General features: G+C 38.2%; 1 protein-coding gene across 1 annotated transcript in view; it reads right to left on the bottom strand.

Moving 5' to 3' along the window:
- Positions 1 to 15,708, bottom strand: part of LOC126195380 (low-density lipoprotein receptor-related protein 1) — an 818,691-nt gene that overhangs the window by 60,935 nt on the left and 742,048 nt on the right. Inside the window, exons 62-65 of the mRNA XM_049933960.1 lie at positions 11,843 to 12,106; positions 8,664 to 8,971; positions 2,711 to 2,889; positions 2,405 to 2,628 (exon numbers count right to left, since the gene is read on the bottom strand). Coding sequence (XP_049789917.1) covers positions 2,405 to 2,628; positions 2,711 to 2,889; positions 8,664 to 8,971; positions 11,843 to 12,106 — 975 coding nt within the window. The remainder of the gene's footprint in view (positions 1 to 2,404; positions 2,629 to 2,710; positions 2,890 to 8,663; positions 8,972 to 11,842; positions 12,107 to 15,708) is intronic.

Genomic DNA, 15,708 nt, shown 5'->3' on the forward strand with positions numbered 1-15,708 from the left:
GTGTGTTTAGGTTCTGGGTTCTGTGTGGTGGTGGGGGGGAGTTTTGGAGGGTGGGGTAAGTGTAGTAGGTCTGCAAGACAGAGTTTGTCAGCTATGATGGGGCGAGGGGGAGGTTTGGAGGTTGTTGTAGAAGTGGTAGACAGTGGTACTCTGAAGTGGGAGTAGGAAGTGAGTAGGATGGAGAGGTTTTTGAGGTGGTGTTAAGGATTGGCGGAATCTGAACACGTGGAGATCATTGTGGAAAGAGGGGTGGCAACCAGAGATGGGTAATTTGATGGTAAGTCCATTAGGGGGGATTTCATGAGCCAAGCAAACAATGCAGGAACAGTATGTGTGACTGGGATCTGGCTGGGGATAAGGAAATTTTTCTGTATTGACGCACATGGAAGGAGCAAGGATCCATGGTGGTGCACAAAATGCGAAAAATTACGTAAGAAAGTAGAATTACGTCCGAAAAATTATGCTAAAATACATCCAAATATGTGTGAAAAGTCATGCCCTGAAATGAGAAATGTCCTGACCACTATCCTTCCCACCCCTCCTACCATGCTATTCCGCCATCCATGGAACCTACACAATATACTTGTCCATCCTTACACAACCCCTGCTCCCAATCCCTTACCTCATGGCTCATACCCCTGTAATAGACCTAGATGCAAGACCTGTCCCATACATCCTCCTACCACCACCTACTCCAGTCCGGTCACTAAAATCACCTATCCCATCAAAGGCAGGGCTACCTGTGAAACCAGTCACGTGATTTACAAGCTAACCTGTAACCACTGTGCTGCATTCTATGTAGGCATGACAACCGACAAGCTGTCTCTCAGCATGAACGGCCACCGCCAAACTGTGGCCAAAAAACAAGTGGACCACCCTGTTGCTGAACACGCTGCCAAACATGATATCCCTCATCTCAATGACTGCTTCACAGCCTGTGCCATATGGATCCTTCCCACCAACACCAGCTTTTCTGAATTGCGTAGATGGGAACTTTCCCTGCAATACATCCTACATTCCCGTAACCCTCCTGGCCTCAACCTTCATTAGTCACTGTCCTCACCCATCCAGACCCCTCCCTGTTCCCATTCCAGCACTACACAGCCGTCATTTCATCACCACACGTAGTCTTTTGATTTCATTTTATTTCTTTTTATTTCTCTCCTTTCCGCTACTTACCCCCTCTGCACCTTCTCTTCTGCCCTTTATCTAAACTGCAACACTTCACTGTCCACCACTCCCACCATACTATCCCTCCCCCTCCTAGCCTCCTCCTTACCCCCACCCAGTTGCCACTCCCATCATGCACTGGTGCTGCTGCTCGCAGTGTGGTTTCAGCTCTCTGAGACTGCAGGCATGTGTGCAAGTTGTGTTTGCGTTAGTGTGTGTGTGTGTGTGTGTGTGTGTGTGTGTGTGTGTGTGTGTGTGTGTACTGCTGACAAAGGCCTTAATGGCCGAAAACTATAATTGTGTGAATCTTTTTGCTGTGCCTATCGTGACTCAGCATCTCCAAAATCAATATTTTATTTATTTTAAATTTACGGCTCTGGAAGACAGTTCCATGTGACGATGGGGAGTGAAAATATTCCAAATAAGCCAGAATCTTGTCTTTAGGCCAACACAATGTGAAATACTTTTAAAAGCAAACTATGGGGGGCAGAGCTTCTTGATAAGTTTTCTATCTTTTGATTCAATTTTGATTTGCTATGCAATTCTACCCCAAGGAAATTTTACACACAATGTTTCATTCATGTACAAGCTGCTGCTAGTTAATGAAGCCCTGGTCTGAAAAGAAGATGATGAATCAGACAGAAGACGACTGCTAAGGAATATATGCTATAAATAATAAACAAACATACTGAAAAGAATATTAGAGATGCATTAGTTATTGGACTACAGAAAGGCAAAGTTCAGGAAAAGATAACATAAATGAAAAGTAAAGAAAAGGAAAACTCAGAACTATGGTACACAAATGCTGTAGAGTACAAAAGGAGAACCAACACAAGTGAAAACGATAAAAATGGAACACTGTAATTGAAGAGATATAACCAAACTAATACAACAAAAATACTGGATGCATAATTGTATACCTGTGTAATGAGTTGTGATGTATTAAAACACTACATAGTGACAGATGCATCCAGGTCCTTGTTATTTTAATGTACAGGACACTGAAAGCTGCATGAGAATAATGCTAATATAAAAACTTAATACAGTACTTGAACAAAAATGGAGAAGTACATGAGATACTCTATCTCTCTTGATGGTTTATGTTCTTCCCAAGACGTATGAATGAGATGGTAGGGAAGTAGATATGACAAACTTTCTTGGAAGCCACAAAACTGAATCTCAAAATATGGAACGCCTCACTGTAATAATTACCGTACATGTCACAAAAGAATACCTGAGGGAAATATATGGACAATTCGTCGATCGTGGCCATACAGATCAACACTTTCTACAGTAAGAGCTTTTGGGTCACTCCAGTAGAGGCGACGAGCTGGATAATCAATTGCTAATCCAGCTGGCCATTGCCCAGATGCATCAATAAGAGTGTGGCGGTTTGTTCCATCCATTGCAGCAACTTCTATTCGAGCCTTTTTTCCACAGTCGGACCAGAACATAAGTCTAAAAAATAAGAAACAAAATAAGAATAAGCAATAAAAATATCTTCAAAGTACCACAGCACCTCTACATGGGAAATACATACCCAGATTGTGGATCAACAACAATATCATGTGGCTGGTCCAGATCTGTACTGATGAGTGTTGTTCGCTCAAGACCATCAAGTTTTGAAACCATAACAGTGTCAGCTCCTGCATCTACCCAGTATAATCGTTTTGTAACCCAGTCAATTGCAAGACCTTTTGGATCTTGCAAATTCTCAAGCTGTACAAATATTTAAGAAATTTTTTTATAATTATCTCATAAACAAATTTTCAATAACTATACATAAGCTATACTAAATAAAAAAATTCTCATAATTTTCTCGTCAACAAAATCAGGGAGGAACAGAAAACAGTCATAAAAGCAATTTGTTGTGACTCACAAGACAACATTGTGAGGTTTTAGCTGAAGAACCTGTAGACTTTTGTGTTACAGTACTTGTTCATTCGTACACTGTTTTCTACACATTCAATCAGCAAAGGAAACGTTCAGATACATGGAATGATGGCCAGAAGAAGTTTCCACAATGTACTGTTGACTGTACTACAAATTAACTGTAATTTATTTGTTACAGTCAGTTCATGTTTAAAACTGCTATAAATGTGAATCTAGGAGAAAAAAAGTATTTGTTATTTTAGTATTGAGAATCAATATTTCTCTGTGGCAGATTTTTATTATTATGGAAAAATTTTGTAAGGGATGAAGATCAGCAAAATAGATCTCAGCAATATTTGTACTTATCAATTTTACACAATATTTTTATTGCTCACTATTTTAGGATAAACACTTTATTTACTTTGTCTCCATCATTCAGAAAATAATTCAATACAGCTACTGAAAACATGTTGTTTGCAGATAACAAATGGACATATATTTTTAGGTGTGTAACGCATCATATTTAGCTTCTTGACCAGATCATCAAGGAGCTGATTTTGTTGTCTCTTGTAGTCTATCTGTAAATCAATATTTTTTCACTTAGGATGTCAGTTGTCTAATTGCATCTATTACTGGTACTTATGATCATTTTATTTGTTGAGGCTGCCTAATATGAGATGTGTGAGAAAGAGATTTTAACTGTTTACTGTGAATATTTAAGCTAATACCATCACCCAAACATTACAATTTTCAAACTATTCTTTTTGTTTTTTGGATGAAGAATTCTGAGGAACATGTCAATGCACTACTTGGAAAATCACTCAGGGGAAAAGACACTGACACATGGATGTGTAACTGATGCAGTACCACGCACTCAGTCACATTATTCACAGATTTAGAGAAAATTCATTTAGTGCCTTCTACCAAAACCGAAGACATCTTAACAGTAAAAATGATGATATTCTCATATCCATATGGGAAAATGAAAGTACATGGTGAGTCAAAGCATCCTTCATAATTTAAAGTTCAAATGGGGGAAAAAACTATATTAAAATGGATGATATACATCGAAGCACAAAGAAACTGGCAAAGGCATGCATGCTCAAATACAGAGATATGTAAACAGGCAGAATACAGTGCTGCGGCAGGCAATGCCTATATAAGATATCAAGTGTCTGGCGCAGTTGTTAGATTGGTTACTGCTGCTAAAATGGCAGGTTATCAAGATTTAAGTGAGTCTGAATGTAGTGTTATAGTAGGCGTATGACTGAAGGGATTTGGCATCTCCGAGGTAGTGATGAAGTGAGGATTTTACCGTATGACCATTCCGCAAGTGTACCTCGAATATTACGAATCTGGTAAAACATCAAATATCCTGCAAGAACGGGACTAACGATGACTGAAGAGAATCGTTCAATGTGACCGAAGTGCAACCCTTCCACAAATTGCTGCAGATTTTAATGCTGGGCCATCAACAAGTGTGAGCGTGCAATCCATTCAATGAAACATCATTGATAAGGGCTTTTGGAGCCAAAGGCCCACTTGTGTACCGTTGACGACTGCACAACACAAAGCTTTATGCCTTGCCTGGGCCCTTCAACACCGACATTGGACTGTTGATGACTGGAAACATGTTACCTGGTCAGACAAGTCTCATCTAAAATTTTATCAAGCAGATGAACATGTACAGGTATGGAGACAACACCATGAATCCATGGACACTCCACATCAGCAGGAGGCTGTTGAAGTTGGTGGGCACTCTGTAATGGTGTGAGACATCTGCAATTTGAGTGACATGGGGCCCCTGATATGTCTAGATATGACTCTGACAGGTGATACATACGTAAGCATCCTGTCTGATCACCTGCACCCATTCATGTACATTGCACATTCTGACGGACTTGGGCAATTCCAGCAGGACAATGTGACACCCCACACATCCAGAATTGCTACAGAGTGGCTCCAGGAACACTCTTCTGAGTTTAAACACTTCCACTGGCTACCAAACTCCCCAGACATGAACATTATTGAGCATATTTGGGATGCCTTGAAGCGTGTTGTTCAGAAGAGATCTCCACCCCCTCATACTCTTATGAATTTATGGACAGCCCTGCATATAATTTTTGCCTTAAATCACAGTTTAAACATAGGGGTCCCAGAGACCCCACCTCATGGCATACGCAACAGAAATGTCAACAAGTTAACATAGCAATAGGCTGACATCACGATATCAGAACAACAGCAGCAAAGATTGAATAGGACATTTAACACACATAACTGACATTCAGGTAGTGCAAATTACAATCTGTAATGAATTCCAACCATACTGTGGATGGGTAAGGAAAGAGCTCGCACTGAGGAATCATTTACGGTAAAAGGTTAATCTGTTGTTGCTGCTGAGCAAAATTTTTGGAGTCCTTCCAGATTCACTCTCATCATGTAGTTCCAGATCAGAAAACCATTAGCTTGTGTTTATCACGCTTTAGTGCAACTGGGATGCATTAATCAACAAAATGTCTGATATTTGAGTGCACGGAAACCTCATGAACTTCATGAAAAACCACTACATAATGATTGTGTTACTGTATGGTAAGCATTTGGAAGAGCCAGGATAATTGGTCCTTTCTTTTTTGAGTACTTTTTTTGTACAAAGACTCAATGTGCTGCAGATTGACCAAGTCTGTTTCAGCAGGGCAGAGCTACCATTCACACGACTCAGATTTCTCTCCAAATGCTCACATAGATGTTTCCTGGACACTTAATTTTTCACGTGGCAACATCCTCTTCTGGCTAGCACAATCACCAGGCCTTACCCCCTGCAATTTTTTCTCTGGGGTCCGCCCCCAGTAGCTGAGTGGTCAGCGCGACGGAACGTCAATCCTAAGGGCCCGGGTTCGATTCCCGTCTGAGTCAGAGATTTTCTCCTCTCAGGGACTGGGTGTTGTGTTGTCCTAATCATCAACATTTCATCCCCATCGACGCGCAAATCGCTGAAGTGGCGTCAAATCAAAAGACTTGCACCTGGCGAACGGTCTACCCAATGGGAGGCCCGAGTCACACGACATTTATTTATTTTTTTTTTTTCTATGGGGATCAGGTGTCCAAACACTATCCGAGATCTGTGCCAGCCCAAAGAAATGCAATACATGAAGAAAATTGGTCTTATTCCTCAAGAAATGCTCATTAGAGTGGTACAGAATTTCTGATGTCACATTGATAGTGGAGGACACCTCTTGAGTGACACATTGTTTAATAAATGAAGAATTCCCACCACATACACTGAAGAGCCATAGAAACTGGTACACCTGCCTAATATGGATTAAGAGAAAGTTTTGATCTGTTGGAAGTTTATCCCATTTCTGTCAAATTGTTCGTGTTGCACTCTGGTGCCAGATTTTAACTTGTCACACAAAATATATACAGTGTAGCTCTGCAATAGAAAAGAAGAACTCCACCTCTAGGTATTTTAGTTTTTCATGTTTTAGCTAAACTAGGTTCATCCAGTCAGTCAGTTTGTGAGTTCTTGTATGCGAAAGCTTCTGTCTTTTTATCCCATAAAAGGTGTAGTGAGAAATAAAATCATGCATCAGTGGGTTTTATGGATACTATATGAACCAGACTTAATGCTTCTGCTAATTAGCTGTGACAGTAACCCAGTATCAGAACCATTAGACAGTGTCATGCATGGGGTATGGCCAACTGAGAAGCAATGCATCAGTTGTATGAATGTGTGAATGACACTTATCTTCCAAGTGAATCTCTAAGATTCACATCAACACATTCCACAGCACACTACATTGAGGGATCATTATACAGTTTACAGAGTGACATTATGTCCTCACTGTTATCCATTTCATAAAGACTGATCCCTGGCTTCAGGCTCCTATTCTGGCTACATCACACGTTGTTGTACCTTGTGGGCTCGTGACAATGTCTACTATATGTGAATATTACACACAGATTGAAAAGGGGGTAACATACACAGAAATATTCAAGAGAAAGCGTCCAATTTCAGGCATTTTTGGCAAGTGTCAACTTTGAAGAGTCACAGATGCCAGATTGTAATTACATGAACAATTTTCTTTGCACGAGTTTGAAGTTACGACTATTCTCTATTTACAGGCAGATTTTCATTATTTTCTAATTAGTTGTTTCATTGCAAATTAAAGAAGCTGCAATGAGCTTACCTATATAGCTCTTATGGAATAGAAAACAGTGATGTAAAGTTTGAACTTTTGTTGGGCACATCATACATCATTACTAACAAATAGTACCGATGTTTGTTAGTTACGAGAGTGTAAAGCAGTTGCATAAGTAGTTGCAGTCTATATGAGGCTATGCTAGAACACATTTGTCACACCAATATCTTGCCACTGTAATACATAATAAGTGCCTATTCCATCTGCAAAGAGCGACTTTGTTTTCATGTTCCAATACAACAATGTCATCACAGCTAGCAGCTGTGTGTGTGTGTGTGTGTGTGTGTGTGTGTGTGTGTGTGTGTGTGTGTGTGTGTAGTGCAAGAATCTGGCTTTTCAGAAGCAATAAAACTGAAAATTGTGCATAAGCACTAGATATACATACAACTATGAATAAATGAATGGTGAAATTTGTTGCATATTTGTAATAATAAATGAAAATTCTATCTATTGTATGCACTGATAAACTCGAGTAAAGGGTTGTTGCATGAAAAACAGGAATTCCTGCACTTCATTTCTCCACTTTTCCATAATGCCCACTGCCACTGAAAACTGTCTTTCCACATAGGTTTTCCTCCTTAAGGTCTTGATTGAAATCTGATTATTGTACCTGTCCTAATACTGAGGTAACAAACAGTTGTCTTTACTGAGTGTAACTCACAACTGTTAGTGCCATGTTCCTTTTCAGACCCATGATAAGCAAGTGCCCTGATAAGTATGGAGCTCTCTCTATTCAGATCTGGACTTTCAATTGTTTGAAATGTCAAATTTTTTTAAACTATAATGGTAAATGCTATGTTTTGACAAGTATTTATTGTTACTAGCATACAAAATATAGCCACATAAACTACATGGTGAATCTGACACCAATATCACAGCATTTGTATTGTAGAGCATGACCTTTGATGCAGAACTGTTTATTACCAGTGTAAACTCACTGTACATGTATTCATCTTTACTGGCAACTCTATTGATCCTCAAGCTGGCATAAAGGAGTGAAGCATGCAGACAGCATATATAGATGTAACTTGATGTATCCATTAAGTAACAGGGCAAATGTGGCCTCAAGGATATAAATCACATGGCACACAAATGGGCTGAAAAGCAGCACAGAATCTGGCCATGGTATTGTAGAACTACAGGGAGTAGTTAGTAGAATGGACCTTAATTTGACGTACGATTTCAGAAAAACAGAACCCTGGCAGACAAAGTGATTATGCATTGCAAATTATTATGAGATAGAGGATTTACAAGCAAGAAATGATTAGAAGAGAACAATCAACTAAACATACAAGATTAAAATTCCTGATTACTGCTAATAAGCAGTTGTTGGTAACTGACAGATAAGAGATGAGGACTCACTTAAAAGAAAGAGCAGCAACTAAATGCCTATCTTTCATTTACATTTGCACAAATACTTACTAGTGTTCGTATATGATCTTCTCTTCGTGTTCTCCTGTGACCTGTAGTAGTAGAATCACTACTGCCAGCAGGTGGGGATGGGAGAAGTAAAGGCATGCTTTGTATATGATGGTGTTGATAATCAGACCAGAAAATTGTGCTCTCATGGCCCTCCCATAGAATAGCCACTGATTCAAGCTTGTAAGCATTTAATGTGCCACCATTAGCCTGCTTGACAGTCAAACTATTGCTCCATTCTTCACTTGGTTTATATGCATTTAGAAGACGTAGCTCAGCATCGTTAGCTACAATTAATGTGGGTGGTCCTCCTGTCAAAAACAAGAAAAAGACATTTTTGAACCAAACATATAACAATAATGATGTTACAATGTTTGAAATTTCAAGTACAATGCACAAAGTTCCATATACACATATGCAAATATTTTAACATGTTGTTCTACAACTAAAACTAAAGCAAAAAGTTCATATAAACATAGGTCTGCAAATGTTTAGTTACGGAGTTACAGTTAATAAATGATTCTGCCTGAAATCTAGCAACTTAGCTAATATGAAGCAATTGCAAAACTGTACGAGGTTAAACTAAAACACGATTTCCATTTATTTTGTTGTTATTGATCTGGTGAATATAATAAAACATGTCCCAGACATTTATCTGCAGTAGTTTCCCAGAACATCCAGAGAAGCAAAGAATTTCGTAAAATTCTCAATTTATTAACTGTTGTTGTTGTATTTGTAGTCTTCAGTACTGAGACTGGTTTGACGCAGCTCTCCATTCTACTCTATCCCATGCAAACTTCTTCATCTCCAAGTAAGTACTACAACCTACATCCTTCTGAATCTGCTTAGAGTATTCTCTCTGTGATTTTTACCATCCATGCTGCCCACCAGTACTAAACTGGTGATAGCTTGTTGGCTCAGAACATGTCCTACCAACTACTTGGCCCATTTTTTGATTCCAGGCAATTGCACTAAATTTTCAACAGAAGTTGTAGAGAATTTAAGTTTGGAAAAATGATGGTAATAATGTTAACTTAAACTGTATGAACGTGTCAAAAAATGTCTCCATCGAGTTGTACATGTATGAACAGATTTTGTTGCTCATTCAGTTTTACAGGGTTGTTCTTAATTTTGTCTGTTGCTTTCATAATGCTAGCAAGTGATACCTCACTTGTATTGACTTTGTCCTCATAAACTATGTCTTTCATCCATCCCCATATACAAAAATCCATTGGTGTTAAATCGATCGATCTGTGCGGCCACAGATGTATAGCACCATGACTAATCCATTTCTGGAGAAAATGTTCATTTAAATGTGTAGTAATGGCATTGGTGGAATGTGGAGGTGCGCCGTCATGTTGAAAATACATTTGCAATCGCGTAGCAAGTGGAACATCTTCGAGCAAGCAGGGCAGTTCTTCTTGAAGGAATTGTAAGTACGTCTTGCCAGTTAGATGTCCTGGGAAAATGAATAGTCCAATAAAGTGTGTGTTGAATATACCACACCACACATTTACACTAAATCACAGCTGTAAATTGTGTTGTACTATTGCATGTGGGTTTGCTTCAGACCATACGTGCTTGTTATGTAAATTGTTTATACCATCTCAAGTAAACTGTGCCACATCAGTAAATAAAATGTATTTGTGTAACTGCCGATTAGTATTTAACCAGTTGCACAACTCCAAGCAAAGGGGAGGATCTCCCAGATGTAAATGATGTACTTTTTGTTTATAGTAAGGATACAGATTATTGTACTTCAGTGTACGCCATGCCTTAGATTGTGTAATGCCTAATCGTTGAGATATATGTCGTGTGCTGGTACCCAGGCTACGTGGAACAGCGTCCAAAACATCCTCATCATCATCTTCATGTATCAAATGCTCGTACTGATTATGAATACAAGGTAGAGGACCTGTCTCCCATAAGATTCGAAATACTCCACTAATGGTCGTACATTTAGAATCCTCCAAGATGGGTAACGTAAGTGATATTCATTAACTGCAGCTGTAGCATCACCACCACATTTGCCATAAAAAAACACCATATCGGCATATTCCTCTGCCATAAATTTGAAAGGCTACCTATTTCATAAATAATCCACAAACTAAAACAGTTACTATGTGGTTTCACTTAAATACACTGTTGTTATTATGTTCTTTCACTAAACAATACAGAAAACTAGCTCACTTGGAGATTAGGAAATGACTGAAACACTTCACTAATGGTTGCCAACAATGACATAAATGTTTCTACATTTTTAATAGAAAGTAAACAAAATTCCTTGTATAATAATCTTTGCTTCTCTAGATGTTCTGCCAATACATGCCTGGGACATGTTTTATTAGATTCCTGGGACATGCTTTATTAGATTCATCAGACGAATAACAACAAAATAAATGAAAATCGTGCTTTACTTTAACCTCGTACAGTTTTGTAATGGCTTCATATTAGCAAAGTTCTTAAATTTCAGGCAAAATCTTTTATTAGCCATAACTCCGCAACTAAACATTTGTGGACCTATGTTTATATGCACTTTTTTCTTTAGTTTTACTTGTAGAATAACATATTAAAATACTTGCATATCTTCATGAATCACCCTGTATTTTTGCAACAATTAAGCCACCATAATTGATGAAAGATATGACTACAATGTGCATTTACTGGCATCTATAATAAAATATGAATACATCTGTGCTTACCCAAAATCACAGAGGTAGTGCTGCAAATAAAAAAGTTGGTTCTCAAATATGTCAATCTATGCTCAATGGTACAAACTTGATCTCTCCACAATGATAACCATCCTGTGCAGCTTCAAAGTATGCAACAATTATCTGATTGGAAATAATGAACCACTGTTTCCTTAGTAAAGGATTCTCTCCACGTGAAGAATGTGCTAAACAATGAGACAGTTTCTTAACAGAAAGGACCTTACAATCTCAAATGATGATGTTGTCCAGCTCCTTGGTAAAACGTGGAAAAGTTACCTTGACAATGAGTTTCAACCTTTTTAGAGAGAGTGTGCGAGTTACTAGCTGCCTTTTCAACCAGTGGAGCATCTTCCACATACTTACTTTTCTTAAAACTATATAGACGAAACACCCAATTAATCAGCTGTTACTGGTACTCAAGAAAAAATGTTATCCTATTGCAAATCAAACAGAAGATAACAATATAAATACCTTCTGCTAAGCAGGTTCGGTTCTTCTCTAATGGGTTTCCAGTGGCCATTGTGTAGCCAGCAGCACAATGGCAGCTGTAATTTCCTGATTTCTTCTCAACACACATTTGCGAACAGGTGCCAAATGTACATGGTGGCTCATCACACCCTCTTTCATCAGAATTATCACCACAATCATTCATACCATCACAACGAAGCACATTGCTTATACAAAATCCATTGTCACAAGCAAACTGCTGTTCCTTACAAATACCAAAAAATTTACCTGAAAAGTTTCAGAACAAATTTTTTAGAATCAGATAGGATTAATTAATTAGAATACAAGTTGATCTGGGAATTTTGTAAGCAATATAATGTCCAATTAATTTTAAAAAATAATAAAAAATATTGATTAGATATTAAAGACCATCTGTACATGCAAAGAAACACTGCATATTTCTGTTCAAGCATTGGAAAATCCAGAATGGAATAACAATATGAATTAGGGCAGACTTCTACTCATGACATAGAGGAAGTGTTGAGCAGCAGACAGACATATACAGAAGGAGACTGTTGGAGGTTAGCTTTCAAACAAAGTTCTTCATCAGATGAAGAAGAAACATCTGCACACATTCATGCACAGACAGCTTACACACCCAACTCACACACATATGACCACTGTCACTGCTTGAGGGGTCACAGGTCACAACAACCAGACACAATGGTGGCCATGTGTGTGTGTGTGTGTGTGTGTGTGAGAGAGAGAGAGAGAGAGAGAGAGAGAGAGAGAGAGAGAGAGAGAGAGAGAGCTATGTATTTATAAATGAGTGAATATGTGTTTCTTCTTTATCTGATGAAGGACTTTGTCAAAAGCAAACCTCCAGCAGTCCACTTTTAAATGTGTCTGTCGGCTGCACTCAACACCTTCTCTATGTGGTGAGTAGCAATCTATCTTAATTCATGTTAATATCTGTGATCTTGTAATATGTTTCATTACTAAATTCATTTATTGATCTCATGTAAATTGTACTGCAAGAAGATACTACAAACATCTGTATAGCTGCCAGCAGTACCTTTCTTTGCAGCATCAATAAATACAAAAACACAAATATTTTTTACAATGTTAGTTGTGGATTATGGACCTGGTATGTGATGGCAGTCCGCTGATAAGTGCTTGATATGTGCATCATTGCAGACTCTCATGTTTTTGTCTAGGAAGTTCCGTGTTGCTATATAACACTTTGTTAACTATTAGCAGTTACTGTTATTTCTAATTCCAGTCCCTGTGGTTCACAGCATCTTGGAAAATGTGAAGAGTCTATAAATTGTTCCTCAGTTACTATTTTATATAAGAATAAATATTAGCCATCTTTTGTAACTTTTGCAACAAAATCTAATTGAACATTCAGTTGTACACGACGGATAATATTTGGTCCTTACCTATGTGATAAACATAAAACTTGTGGTTCTGTGTGTTCTTTAAACTAATTTACTTGAAAATCAAAGATCAGAAAATTGCATAAGCTTTTGTTCTTTCACACACACACACACACACACACACACACACACACACAGAGCCCCATATGTTCAACCTCAAATTCTCCTGTGTATCCTTCCCAAAGAACTTGGCATTTATTACTACTTGACTCTCAGCAATCTTTCCATAAAGACCAACACCTTTTGAATTCTATTGATTCATAATCCTCGTGAGCCTGGTCCTGCATCATCTCACCCCTGCCTGGGAATAACACTATCCACGAAAGAACCCATCTCTCTCATTCTCAGCCACGTCAGTTTAGGCTTGAATATGTGAGGATTATGGCTAAGATTTTTTAATTCTTATGGTAGCATACTGAAAATGGATGCAGCATAATACTGCACCCCTTTCTTCACAAGAGTCACAGAGGTGTGATCCAATGCAGATTTGATTTCTGCTACACATTAATTACTAGGTGAAAAACTACTAATTCGTAGGAATAAGCTCATACTGTCATTCTGTCAACAACATTTTTATTTTTTAAAGGTCAACGTCAGAATTATCCGACTCCTGAAAAGGGGTCACATATTACTTGAACTGCCCTTTCCTAGACAGGATTACCCTCTGTGAATGGGAAGAGTTACCCCAAAATATAATGCCTCATTTCATAAGTCAATGAAAAGCAGTATAAATTCTACTAAATTCTGTTTGTACTTTCACTTATTGCTGACACTATTCTAGCAGCAGATACAGCAACAGTCAGTTTTTGAATAAGCCCCTGGACATGGGCTTTCCCTGACCGCTTAACTTATAAATGAACTGCTGGAAATTTGGATTGTTCAGATCAATCAATCATAAACTCATTCTATTAGTTGAACTGTGTGTTAGAAACTGTAGAAACTGAAACTTACAATGATTTAGCATCAATTTATTTTCTACAAGTTATGAACTAATGTCCTGAACTGCACTGTTTGATACATTGCACTCAGTATCCTTCACTAACAAGTAGTATTATCAACAAACAGAAATATTTTAGAATCGCCCGTCACATTCGACAGCATAGCATTCTTACATAGTAGAAACAGTAGTGGTTCCAGCACTGACCCTTAAGGCAACCTCCACTTAACCGTGCCCCAATCGGACACTATCTCATAGCCATTCTCATTACTGTGGTGAATGACCTTTCACCATCTGTTCTTAAAGAGTGAGAAAAACCAACTGTGAGATACTCCTATCATTCCATAATGCTAATAGACAGTCATAAAAGGAAAAGTGATAACACTGCCTAGCTTTTGAAACTAATAGTACCTTTCTCAGGGAGGAGAGAGCTTTAAGTTGAGGAGGCTGAAAAGGAAGGGTAGGTTCTTCTTATCACGGTGTCTACGTGACCTGCCTTTCCTTTTCAACCTTCCCCAAACTATGCCTCTCTCTTACCCATGAAAGGAACTAAAAGTTCCAAAAGTTAGGAAGTGTATCACTCTTACCTTTTTTATGTGTCTATCAGCAGTACTACACATTTTGCTTTCTGAAAGTAAGTGCTAGCCATCAATTCTATCTTACAATTTGTTAGTTTTATCAATAAACCATTCTTTATTCAACTTAAGTTTACAGTGTCTGCATTTTTTCTTTTAATTATAACCAAGTTCTGTACAAATCTCTAAGTGATCATTCAATTTTTTAAAGAGCAGTAAGGATCACAATGGAGTGGAAGCATTAACATGTTTTTATAACAACACAGTATACTAAGTAAAATAAAAATAATAATTTCCTAAAGGATATGCAAATGTTCAGTTTTTGCGAGAGTATGATTTGTCAGCTAAAGTTAAAATTTTAATTTCATTTACTTTATTAAATTAGAGGCTTTTGTAACCACTTGATGACATATTGCCTTTTGGCTTCTGTCTTGGGTTTTTCAGCCAACATTAATTTTACAATTTTCTGGACTTCACGCTTTGTATAACCAAGGTGGGGTACAGATTCATTGACAATACCTTCATCATTGTGCAGCCATGGTGAGGAACTACTCAGTGACTTCCTAAGACACCTGAACAGTCTGCATGTCAACATAAAATTTGCTACGGAGGTAGAAAAGGTGTGTGTCTCGAAAACTGACACACATAGACCAATATCTGCACAAACTGTCGAATTATCAACCGAGCTAGGAAAGAGAAATGATTAACACACTCTTAATATGTACAAGATGAATAAGTGTGCTGCAGAACCTCAAAGTGAGGCACAGCACCTGGAAAGTGTTCTGAGGAGCAATGGGTACGCCACCAGTTGCATAATAAATGCACAGAATGGGCTGTATATGGTGCAAATATTGTTTAAAGATTATTTACAAACCAACCAGTAAGATCAAAAAGTTTCTCAGACTGGCAAAAAATGAAAGAAACCCACTTGCAGTGTAG

Source organism: Schistocerca nitens, chromosome 7 (genome assembly GCF_023898315.1).
Source record: "Schistocerca nitens isolate TAMUIC-IGC-003100 chromosome 7, iqSchNite1.1, whole genome shotgun sequence".
NCBI lineage: Eukaryota > Metazoa > Arthropoda > Insecta > Orthoptera > Acrididae > Schistocerca > Schistocerca nitens.